This window comes from Lepidothrix coronata, unplaced genomic scaffold, assembly GCF_001604755.1.
Source record: "Lepidothrix coronata isolate B3197 unplaced genomic scaffold, Lepidothrix_coronata-1.0 Scaffold29, whole genome shotgun sequence".
Taxonomy (NCBI): domain Eukaryota; kingdom Metazoa; phylum Chordata; class Aves; order Passeriformes; family Pipridae; genus Lepidothrix; species Lepidothrix coronata.
This window is the reverse complement of record NW_016690209.1, coordinates 6,411,747-6,428,108: the sequence shown is the minus strand read 5'-3', so window position 1 is coordinate 6,428,108 and position 16,362 is coordinate 6,411,747. Positions and strand designations below refer to the sequence as shown.

Here is a 16,362-nt window from a genome sequence, read left to right as displayed (position 1 = left end):
TATCTCTGGCTCCAGTGCTCATTTCTACATTGGTTTTCTCACCCCTTTAGAATCTGAGGCCGATATTTTATAAAGTTCAGTAATTAAGGTGGTGGTGATGCTTCAGCAGATAGTGGGACTGTAGAAGCTCAGTGAGAACTTCCTGGAGCAGAACAGACAGCATGGTCTGTTTCCTCAGCAGAAGGCAGCTAGAGAGGCCTCTCTGCAAACATACACATAGTCAGTGTTTGTGTTTTATGTGATTTCCCTCGAAGGACAGCATTGAGAGCAGTGCTGTGCATTATTCATTGCCTCAGTGCTCTGTGTAACTAATCTAAGTGCTACAGCTGCCTGGTAATAAGGATTAGCTCTTCTCACAGACAGGACAGAGACTGGCAAGCCAAGAAGTGTCCAAGGCCATGCAGGACCTTGTGGTTGAGTCAGGGTTAGGATTTCACAGCATGTGAGCCCCAGTCCCTTCCTCTGCCCCCTGAGAAGTGCTCAGCCAGTGCCTGATCTGTTTTCTACCTAGATGGGGAGCTCTGGGTGGGTGTCTGGGGATGAGAGGAGCAGAGTGCTGGTGCAGGAAGAGCAATTACTTTTTGTGGCAGAATAATAAATGTGGCATCTCCTATCTTCTGCATGAAAGCCGCTACAAGTCTTACAAAGTCTTCTGAACTGCTACAGCTGCACAGAGGAATGTGCCAGGATTGAGGGCAGGCATTAACACCATTAACACCATTGTGCTGCTTTTAAAGGGCGCCAAAGTTAACCATCACCCCACAGGCACATTGCCCAGGGACCTTGAGCTGCAAGTCAGGAGAGAGCTCTGCACTGTGTTTTACTGCATAGCTCCAGGGCCTCTCTGCCAGAGCAGTTTTGCTCCCAGGGGTGCAGGTAGCACCTGTTACCTTGTGGGGTCAAGTGCTTCAAGAGAAGTCATTTTCCTGGTGGGACTTTAACCAGGGTTACTATGACAATCAGTCAGCAGGCTGTCCTCATGTTTCCTTCCTGTTTTCTGCCTGCTCGGAGGTGTTGAAGCATTTGGAGCACAGCAAAGAACTTTCCCTTTCCAGCTCTAATGAGAGGCAACCGTTGCTCCTGGAAGCATGACTAAGGAGGGAGCTGTTGGGAGAGGGAATGCTCCCTGACAAGGCCCTTCAGCTCCATCACTTACTACAGGGAGGGGTGTCAGTCCCTGCATCCCACCAGAGACATCCAGTGGGTGTCTGGAGTATGGCTCTGCAGCTTCTCTTCCTGTGGGAGGCAGAGCACAAGTGCTTGTGCAGGTACTTACCCTGGCAGCCCTCCAGAAAAGAAGATGGGGATCAAGTGCTCCAATACCTTGGTAATGGGGAAGTGCCTGCAGAAAATCTGCCTGGGGACTGAGGAAAGGCTTCAAGGTGGCAATGGCCATCTTTAAAGAGGATGAGACAGTGAGGTGGCTTGGCTCTTGGCATGAGGTTCCCTAGAGGAGGTGGAGGACACAGTGACTCAGTGGGTTCAGTGGTCTGTCCATCCCAGTAAGAGACTCCAACACTGAGTTTTCCCAGGGCCAGCACTGGTGTGGGGATGTTGCCAGTGCTTTTACTGGCTTTTGCTGCCACACCACGTGCATATGCAGGAAATACCTCTCCTCCCCATCTTTCTCACATACTCTTGGCCCCCACACTATGTAAGTCCCAACCTCATCCCCTCCCTGCACGTGTTCTTTTGCTGCACACCTGCTTGACAAGCGAGTCCCTACAACTCTGTAGCCCAAGAGCACATCTGGACCTTGTTTTTGCCCCACTGTCTCTTTTCCACCCGTGAGTCACACATGAGCTGCCTGGTTCCCTCAGGCTTTGGGGATGGACACTTTTACCAGGTGGCTGCTCCCCTCCTGCAGCACTAACAGGAGCAGGAAGCCCCCAGCTCACTGGGGGCAGGCATGGCACTTGGCACAGCTGGTTCAGCTCCTGGCTCAGGCAGCTTTTCCTCCTGCAGGCACGAGCCAGGAGCTAGCTTCCAGCCCTGTCTGTGCGTGGGCACTTACAGACTCAAAATCAGCCCCAGGTTGATCCATTGCATCCCAAGGAAGTTCTTACACTGCTCTACATCTGTCCAGGTGTGAGAAGATTTTGTTCTCAAGAATTTTTCAAGAATAATTATGTTGGGGAATGGAAGAAATAACATGTGTTGTCATAAAAATTCAAGATAATTTGATAATGCATATGTGTTCTCACCCCAGGTCTCTTTACACTAAAATACATGCCTGACTAGTATTCCTGGGGTACAGCACAGCATTTTTACTAGTGTCTAAACTAATCATTCCTAAAATCTCCCAACTTGTTTGAATGAAACTCACCATGAATGGTATCTCTGTGCTGTTTCAAACTGTAACTACATATTGCATCAAAATTACTGACCACTGAATTTATGTTATTTATTTTCTGTACAGCATAAACCCCAGTCTAGCAAACACTTAGGCCTGTGTTTCAATGCAAGCTGTGTGTGCTCAGGCCCAGCCTCAATGCAGCTATTCATGGGCAAAGCCAAACACATATGCCAGTGTCTTTGTGCTCCACAGCCTGTGCAGAGGGATGTGACTTGCTCTTTGAGAAAGGGCATTCTTAAAATTCTCCTCTGACCTGTGGTGTGAGATTGGGGGGCTCAGAGATACGGGGTGGAAACGCTGTGCTGGCTGGTGGAGAAGTCCATCAGGGCCAAAATGCTGCCCCTGGGTCTTCCTGGTGCATATATAAAACAAATATAAAACAGCCTTGAGGCCTACAAGTGGGGGATATCTGAGGGTCTGAGGCCACCCTTGAACTCTGTGTGTGGTTCCTGCACTCCGGGTAGCTGATGCTCTGCAGTGCTCCCGCAGCAGGGGATCCTGTGTCCCTGCTGAAGGGCTTCTCGCTTGGCTGGCAGGAAGCATAATCTGCAGGAGATTCCCTAATTGCATTTCTTAATGCAGTAGAGGCCAATCTCTCTCTCTGTGAGCAGAGCTGCGATTACCTACACACTATAAATCTGTGTCATGAGGAAGATGTAGGTTGTATATAGGTCATAGAAAATATAATTGTGTAACTGCATTAATGCATCCCTGAGCTAAGGGCTGAAATATGGCTTAACTGCAGAAAATAGGGCTGTGGGCTTTAAATAGCTTTACCTGAGCATCTCTTGGACAGAGCTGGTGATTCCGTGAACAGATCACTGTGCCTCCTCCAGGAGAACAGAAAATCCCTTTGCAGAAGGCTCTCTCTAAGCATGTTTAATGACCTTTTTTAGACCATTTAAAATATATTTCAGTATGCTGGAGGTTGCTGGTCCAGAGAAAAGCATCATGAATCCGCTGGGGAATGTGTGAGATGTTCTCTGAGAAGGGGATGCAGAGCAGGGCAGCTGGGGTGTTCTTTGGGCTGGGCTCAGCAGGGCACAAGAGGACACATCTGAGGGGAGAGCAGCACCTTGAGCCGAGCTGAGCCATGGAGCTAGGGCCCTGCAGTGCCCATGAGATTTAAACTTGAGCAGGCATCCACAGGCAGGGCCCATGGGAGTCTGGTAAATGCCCATGGGATCTGCTCCCACATCCACTGGAGAAGTCCTATTCTGCCCCCTTCTGCTGTGCACTCCTCGCTGCCCTCGTGAGGACGAGACCTGGCTGAACACCTGCCCTGCCTGTACCCGGTGTCTGCTGTGAGAACGCAGCAGCAAATGCATCAACAAAACCTTTTTTACCTTATTTAGCAGTGTTAGGCTGCCCTCAGTGTGGGGCACTGGGAATACTGGATGTCCAGGATTATGGACACTGCTGGAACTCTCATTTTTATGGTGAGCCCACTCACAGGAGTGAGATGCCACTGAGCCAAAGCTTTGCCACTGAGCCAAAGCTTTACCACTGGTCCAGCTCTGCAATGTATTCCTCTATACAGAGACCTTGATTTTCTTCTGTTTTGTTTTTTTCTGCTTTCTGAGGAATAAATATCCCTCTGGCTCCTCTCTCTGCAGGGACTTGGATCGTGGCAGCAGTGCCAAGCAGTTCCTCAGCCAGGCCAGAAACACTGCTGCTCCTTCACCTTAGGGTTTGTCCCTTAAATAATAATATCCTTTTTGGTTTTCCAACTTCTTAAATCTCTCTCTTTAGTTTCTTGTGTTTTGAATACATAACTGGTTAATTTTTAGGGCGGAGAGCTACTCACTAATAGTATATAGATGAATCACAACATCTTTTGTACACTTGCACTGGACCAAATTCCCACATCCCAGAGGCCAGTTCACACTTCCAGAGTCTGTTTACTTCCTTTGCTGTCATACGTGTAATTTAAAATTTGACACCATTTTGCATAAATGGATTTCAAAGCACTTTTTGCTACTCCTGAAAACAGAGGAAAATTCCCACCTGTCTTCCTTTTCTCTGTTTTATCTCCTGCAAGTTAATTTTTGTTTCTGTATACATGTTGAAACTTGTCTGACCAACCCAAAGCCTCATTTCTTTCAGAGGAGGAAGAAAAGCACCAAAAATTAACTTGCCAGAGAAAAGACAGAGGAAGGAAGGGAAGGCATGTCCTGAGCTGGGAAGAGCTGGCTATGCAAACAACATTGTCTCCATGGTGGGACTCTCAGGACTCCCAGATTATCCTGGTTCCCAGGATATGATGCCTCAACGCTGCAGGTCACACAGAGAGGCTCCAGCACTGGGTCTCCAAAGGCAGCAGGCCTGCACACAAGATCTGTTCATGCAGAATGGCACAAAATGGCCATGTCTGTGGCAGCTCTCCAGCCCCCGTGAGTTTGGGCTGCTGAGGCACTATCAGGAGATGAAAACTTCCTTGTGGGGATAGGCAGGGAACCCAGGGCTAGCAGCTACCAGAACTGGCACTGGTGGTGTCCTACAAGGAAAGTATATGCCCAGAGCTTCTGATTCCTGCAGTGCTTCCACTGGAGGCTTTTTCTCTTGATAAGGAGCTTGGGCAGCTTCTTGACTATCCTAAGTAATGCCAAGGATATCATCACAGGGTTGAGAGGACAATGTCTCTCCAGCTGCTCTCTCATCTCAAGGCAGGTGGAAAGTTTCTGGGGGCTTCTCTGCAGCTGCTGAAATCCCAGCTGGGTACCCAGTATGATATGACAGTCTTTCCCTGGGGAGCCAGGTCCCCACCAGGCCTGGCTGGCTGAAGTTTCTCTGTTATGTGGGTGCCAAAGCAGATTTCTGTGTGGTCTGGGGTACGCAATCGGACGATCTCACTTCTCTACTAAGCCAGGTCGCCTGCAGGTAGAATGTCATGGGTGGAGTGGCACTGCCCTGTCCCAGCCCTCAGATGCCTGAACTTTATCTGCAGCTCCAGCTTGTTCTAACCAGGGGGTTTTCTTTGCTGGCAGCACTCAGTGCCATTGTCTCCTCTCCCTGGGACCAGCGAGTCTTGTCTCTTCCAACGCGAGACTAGCCCAGCCAACACAGCCCACTTGAAAGTGCCCCATGCACAGTGCTGCCTCAGCTGCCACCCTGGACATGTTGTGTGCCTCGTGCCACCTCACCCTGTGTATGCTTTGCACCCACTCCTGCCTCCCCATGTGTGCATGTTGCCCACCCCATCCACACCCCTGTGCCTCACAGGCAGCGCTGCCCTGTCCTCCTGCAGCCCCTGCGGTACCTCCCTGTCCATGTCCTGTGCACATGCCCTGCCTGCCTGCCTTGCAGCTGCCTCATCACCCAGAAATGTGGGGGAGGCTTCAATCCTGCATGAAGCATTCCAAACATGTCTGGTGCCCCCCCCTTTTGCCCTGGTTTCTCCCCAGCTCTCCTCCTTCCTGTCCTCCCACCCCTGCTCCAGCTTCCTGCTCTTTGATGTGCCTCCCCTCCTCTGCTCCAGGGTACAAACTGCTTACCAGGTGGAGATGACTGTTCCCACCCCACAATTAGGTGCAATTATAAGGTTATGCTTTTCTCTGGACCCTTGCTCTGGAGTGCAGCACAGGTGGATGGGCTCAGAGTAGAGTCCTGCTGCGGGCTGAGGACAGACACCTTGGTCTGTGCAGACGAGTGGTGCTGGTGGGTGCTGAAGGTGGTATGATATGTCCTGGCATGGCCACTGAACACATTCTGGCCAGGTGGCCCTGAGCAGAGACTCAGCTGCAACAGCCCAAGCCTGCTCCATTCCAGCAGAGGAGCAGCAGATATCTGGGTGCTTCCCGCTGTGGTCAAGCAGAGCCCAGAAATGTGCCCCTGGGGAAGCCTCAGCCAGTGCTTGTGTAGAGACGGGTCCCAGCAGGGGCAGCAAGCTCAGCTGTCAGCTCTCATCACCTGTGCCTCAAGCTGTGCAGTGCCTCAGCACCCATGGGGTGCCTCTTGGCTGGCACCAGCCAGTGGGGGAGCTGGACTCCACTGCAGCCCCTGAGCTCCTGAGTGTGCTGCCCTTGGCTGGAGGTGGGATCCCTGTGTCTCCTACCAAGACATGGGTTTTCTTCCATTGCTCTTGGTGCTGGCTGTGAGGGAGGTGATGGCTATAGCAAAGCCCACCCCACCTGTGCTCGCCACTCTCGGTGGCTCAAGGAGCATCAGCTCACGGTGGCTCTTGTCTCCTCACAGCCTCCTGGCCATGTCCCAGGTGAATGTAGACTGCTGCAGCTGTTTCCATGGAGCGTGGCTGAGTGGATGCCTTGCTGTTTCAGTGTGACTCTGGCTGCAGGGTGCCAGGAGCCAAAATGGCAGTGCCCAGCCACCCAGCCACGTCTCTGGCAGGGCCAGCATTGCAGGGCAGCCCTTGGGTGCTGGGCAGTGCCTGTAGACCAGTGCAAGCATGAGCCCCTCCTGCTGCAGCAGAACCACTCCATCACTGCCACCACCATCAGGGAGTCCATGCTTCATCCCATAGGAGAATGCTCCACGTGCAGATGTAGATATGCACACAAGGCACACCTCCACATGGTTGTACTCATGCACACAAGGCTGAGCCAAGGCTGGCCATTCTGTGGGGCTTTCTCCTCTGGTTACTCTGCAGGATATGGTCAGCCAAGCTCAGCAGAAAAACTGCTCTTGCTGGTCTGCTGTGCATGGGGAATCCCATCTCTGCAGTGCACTGAAGCAGGGCAGTGCTTACACCGATTTTCTGATTTCTAACCTGTTTCTATCACAAGAGGTAGAGGTGAATGTGGGGTTTGCAAAGAGTCTGGAGGACACCTCTGACTTTGGTATGGGCAGCCAGAGCCACCTCATCAGGGACATGGGTGGCTGCCCAAGAGCTAATGGAGCTGTGTGCAGGCAGGGAGAGCCCCTGCATGCTCCCCTGCCCTGTGCCAAGCACTGTGGCAGACCATGGACTTGGTGCTCCCCTGAGCTATTCACCCCCAGCTGGTGCTGCTGGGTCTGTGTTGGATGAGCCCTGCACAGCTGTGATGGCCATCGAGGTCCTGGGAGCACTTCAGCTGTGGCCACGTTTCAGGGCACACCTTGGCTGCACAGCCCCAGAAGGGGACAGGGCTGAGCTATCTGTGGCTCTTGGGGTGGCATTTGGGCAGCCAGGAGTTCAAGTGTGTGTGTGCATGTAAGGCATGCAGTACATGTAAAATGCGTGTAAAAACACACCTAGAGAGAATGTCTCCACAGAGATCAGATTAAAAGAAAATGTAATTAAACACAGAGAACTTCCTGTCAATTACTCAGCTATCCTTGCGTAACTGTTGGGACTGGCTGCCTTCACAGATGGCTGCTTTGCTGTCAAAGGCATTTGCTGGGCACCTGTTGGAAAAAGTGCCAGGTCAGCATGGAATTAATTGCACCGGCATCTTTCCCCATAGTGAGATTTGAAAGTCTAGAGAAAAACTGCTGAAAGGTCTTACAGCTCCTCAGATAAACCTGTGATGTCTCCTGCTGCTTAATCCTCCTCACATACTCCTGCAAGTGATTGTGGTGGGGACAAGGACATTGCAGTGGCCCAGAGGGTCTCCAGGGCTCAAGTGGCCCCTGGCAGAGGAGGCTGCACATCCCCCTGGGAGCATGGCTGGCTGCTCCTGGATGAGAGGGAGCAGGACAGGAGCTGCTGCTGTCCCCAGCCCCTCTCAAAGGCTGTGGCACTTCTCCCCTTCCCCTGCCATCTGCACCCAGGCCTGAGGCTCTTGTGAGCAGCTGAAAGGCAGAGAGCTCCGCAGCTGTGGGGCGATACCCAGACACGTGAGGTGCCTTTGTTTGCCTGGGTGAGCAGCCAAGTTGCAGCCCATCTCCAGCTTCATTCCAGCTGCAGATCTAAGGCAGCTGACTGGCCTGCCAAAAAACCTAAACACGTCGAGGACCAGGGAGTGGCTTGTGCCATTGTTGAATAATGATGCTCCCAGCACACTTATAAAGCGAAGCAGAGAGCTCACCACAGAGCTGTGCCTTGCAGCCCTGGTCCTCCGCAGAGCATCACTCCTCCTCATTCACAAGGTACGTTTCTGAATTGAGAGATTCAAAATGGGAAATGTTGGTCTGCAGTGGGGCTCATTCCTGCTGCTGGAGACAGACTGGGCTTTTCTTTTAAACTTGGGGAAAATGTTACCACTGCTCCTGCAGAGGAGTTTCTGGCCTGGGAAGCAGAGCAGCCCTGTGCTGCAGGGTCTGTACATGCCAACCTGCTCGAGCAGAACCCAAAGCACTTGGGCAGCATCCTGGATCCAGGGGCTGCTTGGCTATGAGCAGCACAGCTCCTGCTTCTGCTCTGCAGGAAACCCTGTCCTTTCCCTCATCACACCATGCTTTTGGGGATTGGTTCATGTTGCATTTGGTGCTGATTTGAATCTTTACCAACTTCCCCATCCTGCAGTACTATGTATGTCTTTGCACACAACGACTCCTCCAGAGGCAGCTGTGCTGTCTCTCCCACCACCTTGCAGTGTCAGGCAGCCCTGGCGTCCATGGGGATGTCTCTCCTGCCATGCAGGTTCCTGCAGGTGTACACTGCCAGCTTCCATTTCCAGGGTCCCAGCTCTGTGCTGGTTCTGGATCACATTCCTTGTGCTCCATCATTTTAAAGCAAACATCTCTTCATATCCCTTTGCCTCAGCACTGGACAATGATGCTCCTGTGTGTCCTCAGAGGTTTATCATCCCTGCATCTTGCTGGGTGTCACATGTGGGTGACGAGTACAAGTGCTCTCACCAGACTCACCTGGTTTTTTGCACAGCTGTTAGGCACAGCTTGAGCACTGGCAGGGCTTAAGACCATTTTGAGCTGGGCACTTTTCTGGCACAGTGCCTTTGTGCTCTTCTCATGATTCTTTCCTCCTTGCTGTGCCACTGATGTGTTCTGCTGCACACATCCTAATTTTCATGCCGTATTTCACACAAAGTTCTGCTCCAGGGAGGCCCCAGCTCAGCTATTTTCCTTCTCCTCAGGTCTGTTTGCTGCCTGCATCCCAGTGCAGCCATGCTGGGCACGGCAGTGCGGCTCTCAGTCCTGCTGAGCGTCTTCAGCGTTGGAAAAAGCCAGATGTTTCATATGGGACCATGCCCAGATCCATCAGTCCAAGAAGACTTCGATATCGAGAAGGTGTGAAAAGTTTTCTAACAGTCTTTTAGGGGGTATTGAGTTAGGCTAAGGGGGTATAAGACTGATGGCAAACTCCCTGGGTGCATAGGGAAGTTGGCAGGTCCAGTCTCAATGCCTTGTGCTGGAGCTGCCAGGGAAGGTCTGTGCCTCTGCCAACCCCCCACGCTCCCTGTGCCATAGAGAGGCAAAAACTGTGCTGGCGAATGAGCTGGGCTGCTCTGTCTCAGCCCACTCATGCTAAAAGCATCTCTTTAAACTTTCTTCTGTCAGTATTTGGGGAAATGGTATGAGATAGAGAAGCTGCCCTCAACTTTTGAGAAAGGAAGCTGCATCCAGGCAAATTACTCATTGAAGGAGAATGGGAAGTTCAAGGTGATCAACAAGGAGATGCTGTAAGTGTTTGCGTTCGGGCCACATTTTCACTGCAGCAGTGGCACTTCTGTCACCTTCTTGCTGTTATGGGTGTTTATTTTTCTCTAAATTGCCTGTTTCTGTGTCTGGGGGTGCAGACAGATCACAGTAGGTCTGCTGAGATAAGGGGCTTTGCTGGGGTTACGGCAGAGATGTGGGTCTCTAGTTCCTGCCAGTGCTTCCTTGGGGCTCACCAAGTCTCTGTCTCATTGTCCAAGTTGAATGGTGAGAAAATAGATCAAGAGCATGTGGTGACTTCAGTATGAAATCGCCTGGGTCTACCCCCTGGCCAGTTTGTGACCCCCAGTGATGGCTAAGAAGCTGGATGCCCTGGATCCTGTCCCAGAGGCTGGTTATGGGATGGCAGCCACCACCTTGTGCTCCTGCATGCTGAGAAGTGCTTGTGCCTTGTGCTCTTCTCTGTTCCAGAGTAAAGGGACTCAATGAAAAATGGCAGGGAAGGTGAAACATCTGGGTCAGTTTTACTTAAATATTTGTCAGCTGTCTTCTGGAGCATTTACCTTGCACAGGTAGTAACTGCTGTGTAAGAGGATCAGCAGTCGATATCAGTTTAAAACAGTAGCCAAGTGAATGCTTTTCCCTTTATTACAGTTGAGAGGTTATAATTATCCTGAGCCCTCCTGGATTTTTGCATGGACAGATGCAGAATTCATCTGTTTCCATCACCAGCCCTGGCTGTCATGGGCTGCTGCTGTGAGGGGCTGAATGAATGAGAGAGAGAGAGAGCGGTGAGCGCAGCGCTGTCCCCTGTGCTCCCAGCATGGCAAGGGCACTTTGTTCTAGCTCACAATAACAACAACAATGTAGGAACACATCCCTTGTGTCCGGAGAGAGCAGCATCCTTGCCTCTCACTGACTGCTCAGCACTGTCTCAGCAGCTCCACTGCTGGGGCAGCGCCTGGCAAACAGCTGGACATTCATTTGCGCCTGCATTGATCTGTGGGACGTTAATCCAACCATTGCTGTGCCCACTGCAGCAGCTCAGAACCCTGAAATATCAGGAATGTTTTGGGTCAGTTTGCACTGTGCATCCCTACAGTATCAGCCCCTTGACCTCTGCTGCTGACAGGATTTGCTTTTGCCTCCTTGGCTGTTCCTGTTTCACAAGGAAGCGGGAAACTTTCCTGCCCTGCAGGCAGCGTCCAGGTCTTGAGGCATACAGGGGAAAATGAAATTATAAGATAGGCAGCCCAAGTCATAGGGCTTGCTGCCAGCAGGGCAGTGCTCCAAACCAGCAGCCAAACAAACCTTGGCTCACCATGCAGGTACAGGTAATTTGTGTGAGGAGGAATGTGCAGTGACCTGGAAAAAACGCAGGTAAATAAACAGATGTGAACATGTGCCTTCCACAACCAGTAGGAGTTGAGCTGCTCCCTGGCACATCCAAAATCAGTGCTGGGATCCTTCCATCCCATACAGAGAGGTCTTGCTCTCCATATTGTCTGTCATTGTCACCCTGGCACCAAAGGACACCATACTTGCAGGGGCACTTGGAGAGAGGCAGCCTGGGGTGCTAGGGTGGTTTGACCTGGGACACCATTTGACCTGCTGCACCTGGCCCAGGATCTGCTGTGCCCTGGGTGCAGCTCATCCTCAGGGATGAGCTGTCCCTCCAGGAATGCTGGGGTTCACTAGTACCTGTTTCAGCCACCTCCTGACAGTGGATGTGTCCGGAAGGATGATTTAGTGGAAGCAAAAAACCATAATTATTTCCCACTCTCCTGACTTTATTTCTCACCTTTGTCATTCTCCCTTTAGTTCCAATGGCAAAGTCAATGAAGCTGAAGGAGAACTCATGCACATGGATGTAAAGCAGCCGGCCAAGCTGGGCGTCCGCTTTAACTGGTGTAAGTGTGGGGGGGGGAGGCTCCTGGTGCCCGTGGCCTCGGCTGTGCTGTGGTCTGAGCACCACCGCGGGCAGCACGAAGCAGGCACTGCTGCCATGGCATCAGGGGTCAGAGACAGCAAAGCAAGGGGTGAAGCTCTCCTGGTGACTTCAGCGTGGCACAATGGGGCAGTGGCAAAGGGTTAGGACAGACTTTGGGACCAGCAGGCAGTGGTTTGATGATACCGATACGCCATTTACAGCAACAGCCCGCTCAGTGGTGGAGCTCTTCTCACCAGCTGATCTCAAAGCAAGAAAGACCAGCAGCATTACTGTTCCTCCAGGTCATGTCACAGATGGGGACAGGGAGGAGGGGAGGCGGGGGAGGCAGCCCCACAGCCAGTGTAAGGGCCAGGAATAGGCTTATTTCTCTGCACACAGCAGTATAGCTAGTAGCCCACTCTGCCTCTGCTTATAAGTGCCTTTTAACAACCCTTAATATATTTTCTTTTGCTTTTTCCTTCCCTTGTCACTGTAACACTTGACAGGGGCGTGCTGAGGTGCAGTGCATTTTATTCATGTTACACAGCACTTTCCTCTGTCCGCAGCAACACTGGAAAGTGAGCATCAGTCTCCTCTTGAATCTCTTTTTATTCTGCTCCCTCACACCTTTTCCTTGGCTGTTTCACAGCCCTCCCTCACAGGGAGGTTTATTTGCAGATATGGGTTGGAGCAGGGGTACTTGCAAAGGAGATACAATGATTGTTCATGAGCACAGCTAGACTTCATTTTGTGCTTCTAAGGCATCACCCACAGCCATTTCAGTTGCAGCATGTGTAGCCCCAACCACCTTCACCAGGCATGAACCCCAGAGAACAGTGCCTGGCACTCCTAAGGGCATCAGAAATAAATCCCAGGGCACTTACACCTGCCTGCTAGACCCCCCTTTGCTTTCCACCTGGTGGTTTGAAGCTGGAGTAGCTGTCCGTCATCAGAGCAGATGCTTTGGGTGTAGCTGCCTGATGGAGAAGGGAATTTGGCTTAGCTGGGATGGGCTGAGCTATACTGATTCCCACTGCTGGGCTCCAGCTGGCTCCATGAGCCAGGGCTCCCCGTGGCAGTGGGTGGTGGTTTGTGCTCCTTGGATTACCAGTGTCAGCTCCTTCCCACCAGCAAGAACCCTCACACGTGTATGAGCTGGGCTGGTTTTCAGTGGCCCAGGTGAGCTGTTCAGGTCATAGTGTTAACTTTCCAGCAAGTCCTTCCTAGTCAGGGCTTTGTGGCTCTCTGGAGTTTGTCTGGGCAGAACAAGGAGTCCTTGTTGGCTTGTATAAATTATAGCTCCCTGTACTGACCACAATTATGGAGCAACCAAAGTGGGAACAGCCCCAGGAGCTGGGGCTGTAGTGCTGCAGAGCCATCCAGAGTTGGTTTTGCATCACATTCACAGTGCCCTTCTCTCTCCCAGTCATGCCTGCTGCCCCTTATTGGGTTGTCTCTACCGACTATGAAAACTACTCACTGGTTTACTCCTGCACTAACATCCTCTGGCTCTTCCACATGGACTACGCCTGGATTTTATCAAGAGCTCCTGAATTGCACCCAGAAACTGTGGAGCACCTGAAGAGTGTTCTCCAGTCCTACAAGATCGACACTGACAAAATGATTCCCACTGATCAAGTCAACTGCCCTGCTGAGATGTAACTCCCAGCACACAGTGACACAGCACCAGACCAGCGATGAACTTTGTTGCTTGCTTTATTATCCATTAGAATTTCTCTATGTAACTGAGAAATTTAATAACCTCTTTGCTAACTATAGTTTGCCAGCCCAGAGTTACTCTTTGCTGTCATTCCCTCTATCACTCTTCCCCTTTTCTTTTTGCCTTGCTCTGACTTTTGCAATTGAGTCAATGCTAACAGGTGAAGAAAAGAAACCCTGAAGTGCAGACACGAACTCTGCTGTTGCTGTGAGTCATCCAGTTCATGGATGGAAAAGGGTATGAGATGTGATGTGCAAGTATTAGTCCTGGGAAAAAAATCATTTATCACACAGCTCCAGGTGTTTTTCCCATTTTTGTCTTGATGTTTCTGGGCCTGCTAGGAATCTACAGTGTCTGTTGGCACTGCCTTAGCAGCAGCAACATGCAGATGTGGTGGGTTGGTCCTGCAGCCTGGGAACTGACACTGTGGGTCTTGAAAGTTTCCCAGTGCAGGGCTGTAGACATATGCTGCTGCTAAGTCAGCAGACCTCCTTGCTAGAAATCAGATCTGGCCCTTTGTATTTTAAGTCTAAAAATGTCCAGAAACTCAGCATCACTCCATCCCAGGTGTCTATATGTGTCCTCTCTTGCCTCTAGGGTATCTGGCCCTGCACTTCCGAGAGGTTAGCCCTGACTATACTTGTAAGCAGACAGAAAGAGATGGGTCTGCTCCCTTGTTTTCTCTTCCAGAGGCTTTTCCCCGAACTTGGAGAGACAGCAGGCTCTGCCTGACACCCTGCTCCCTGCTGTTCCAAGTGCCAGGTGCCTGCTGGCACTGCATCTGCCCTGGCAGGTGTTCACCAGGCACCAGGACAACTCTGCTTGAATAGCATTCATGCAATTCATTAAAAATGAAACAAAAATACCTGCTTTGGGGCTTTTGTACCTACCCAGCTGCGTGGCCTTTGTGAGCAGGCAGGAGGGCTCAGCATGACCTCCTCTGAGGTCGTGGCACTGCCAGAGCAGGAATGCAATGCAACATAACAGCCATGGCTGAAGTGAAATGGTTTGCTCCAGGAGCCTGGAGCTCTTTCCAGCTCTCTGGGATTGGATGTGTGGGCACCCCCCCATTGCCTGAACGGTGCCAGCAAACGTGCATTGTGGCTTTGGGTGGCAGTGACACTCAGCTCCTGCTGCTTTTATTAGCATGAAGAAACAGCCATGTGGATGTAGAATGTTGTAAATCTGCTGGAAACATTTTCCACGCTGGTGGGACCCTGGTGGTGTGGGTGTGCTGCAGAGAGCTTTCTTGCCCTGGGAGGACTACAGGGGCTGAGCAGGGAGTCAGTATGCCACTAATCTCACTAGCTGGAGGAGGCTGAGACAGGAGGGATCAGAAACAATTGCCATATTTAAGTCATTATCCCTTTAAACTTTCAAATCCTAATGCCACAGTTCCTGTGACACAGAATCAAGCACTCCACCCTCATCCTCAGGCTGTAAGGGTGATGGACACACCAGGATACCGACAGCTGCACGGTGGCTCCCAAGTGTGTCAGATTTTGAGGGTAGATTATTTCATCAATGTTTCATCAGGTCTCTATCTTCCTCCTCACATGGACGGTGCTGCTGTAATCCTTGTTCCCTATGCTGCCACAGGCAGGGTGGCTGTGCAGGCACTGAGCCCCTGGGGTGCAAACCTGCAGCCCCACTGGAGGGGCAGCCACTGCCCCTGGATACCACTGGGAATTGGGTAGGCAGGTCCTGCTAAGAAACAGGAGTGTTTCACTCAGCAGCAGAACCCTGCGATGCCTGACCCCTCTGGACACCACACTGCCTCCCTCGATGTGCCACAGGAACTGTGACAAACCTGGGTTGCTCTGGCAAGCACACAGTGCCAGGGGCATCTCCACACGGTAGCACAGAGAGGGGCCCAGGGACACCACAGCACAGCTGTGGCCTGTCCTGCCATGTGCCACCAAATGTCCCCAGCGCAAAGCACGTGTGGGACACTTTGCGAGTGCAAAACCCTCGTGTGTGTACAGGAGTGCCACCCACACGCAACGCCCACACGTTCCCCAGCCCTGGGGTTGTGCAGACACCCTGAGGGCAGCAGCACCTCCCGGTGTGCGGCCCCGAGTGTGGGCACCGGCCCTGGGTACCCCGTGCGTCCTGATCAGTGCTTATAAGTGTCAAAATGGGGGGTGCCAAAAAGATGGAGCCAGGCTGTTCTTGGTGGTGGCAACCACTAGGACAAGAGGCAATAGGCAGAAAGAGATGCATAGAAAGTTCCACCTGAACATGAGGAAAAACTTTACTGTGCAAGTGATCGTGCACTGGAACAGATTGACCAGAAAGGTTGTGGCGTCTCCCTCACTGGAGATATCTCAGAACCATCTGGATACAATCCTGTGGCATGGCATCTCTTCCAACCTGACCAATTCTGTGATTCAGTGATTCTGTGTCTGCGTGCTGCTGCTGTGTCCCCATCCCCGTGTCCATGTGTCCCTGTGCCCGTGTGTGTGTGTCCCTGTGTCTGTGTGTCCCTGTGCGTATCCCTGTGTTACCCCTCTTCCTTATATCCCTGTGTCAGTGTGTGTCTCCATGTCCCTGTGTCCCCGTGTCTGTGTGCCCCCGTGTCCGTGTGTTGCCCCTGTGTCCCCGTGCTCGCCCGTGTGTCCCCCTGCGCGTCTGTGTGTCCCTGTACCCGCGTCTGTGTGTCTGTCCCCATATCCCTGTGTCCGTGTCCCTGTGCGTGTCCTCCCGTGTCCCCCGTGTCCGTGTGTGTCCCCGTGTCCCCCGTGTCCGTGTGTGTCCCCGTGTCCCCCGTGTCCGTGTGTGTGTCCCCGTGTCCCCGTGTCCGTGTGTGTGTCCCCGTGTCCCCGTGTCCGTGTGTGTGTCCCCGTGTCCCCCGTGTCC

The 16,362-nt window shown here is 52.1% G+C and overlaps 1 protein-coding gene across 1 annotated transcript; it reads left to right on the top strand.

Moving 5' to 3' along the window:
- The first annotated feature begins 8,277 nt into the window (after positions 1-8,277).
- Positions 8,278-13,561, top strand: APOD (apolipoprotein D). Its single transcript, XM_017810498.1, has 5 exons — positions 8,278-8,383; positions 9,331-9,484; positions 9,755-9,876; positions 11,675-11,763; positions 13,210-13,561. The coding sequence occupies exons 2-5, from the start codon at positions 9,362-9,364 to the stop codon at positions 13,443-13,445; spliced, it is 570 nt and encodes a 189-aa protein (XP_017665987.1). The 5' UTR covers positions 8,278-8,383; positions 9,331-9,361; the 3' UTR covers positions 13,446-13,561.
- The last annotated feature ends 2,801 nt before the right edge of the window (positions 13,562-16,362 follow it).

Bases quoted from the DNA above. Each gene is read 5' to 3' on its own strand.
- APOD (XM_017810498.1), top strand. From the start codon at position 9,362: ATGCTGGGCACGGCAGTGCGGCTCTCAGTCCTGCTGAGCGTCTTCAGC. The intron at 9,485-9,754 runs GTGTGAAAAGTT...TTCTTCTGTCAG, and splicing joins AAGACTTCGATATCGAGAAG to TATTTGGGGAAATGGTATGA. The intron at 9,877-11,674 runs GTAAGTGTTTGC...TTCTCCCTTTAG, and splicing joins GTGATCAACAAGGAGATGCT to TTCCAATGGCAAAGTCAATG.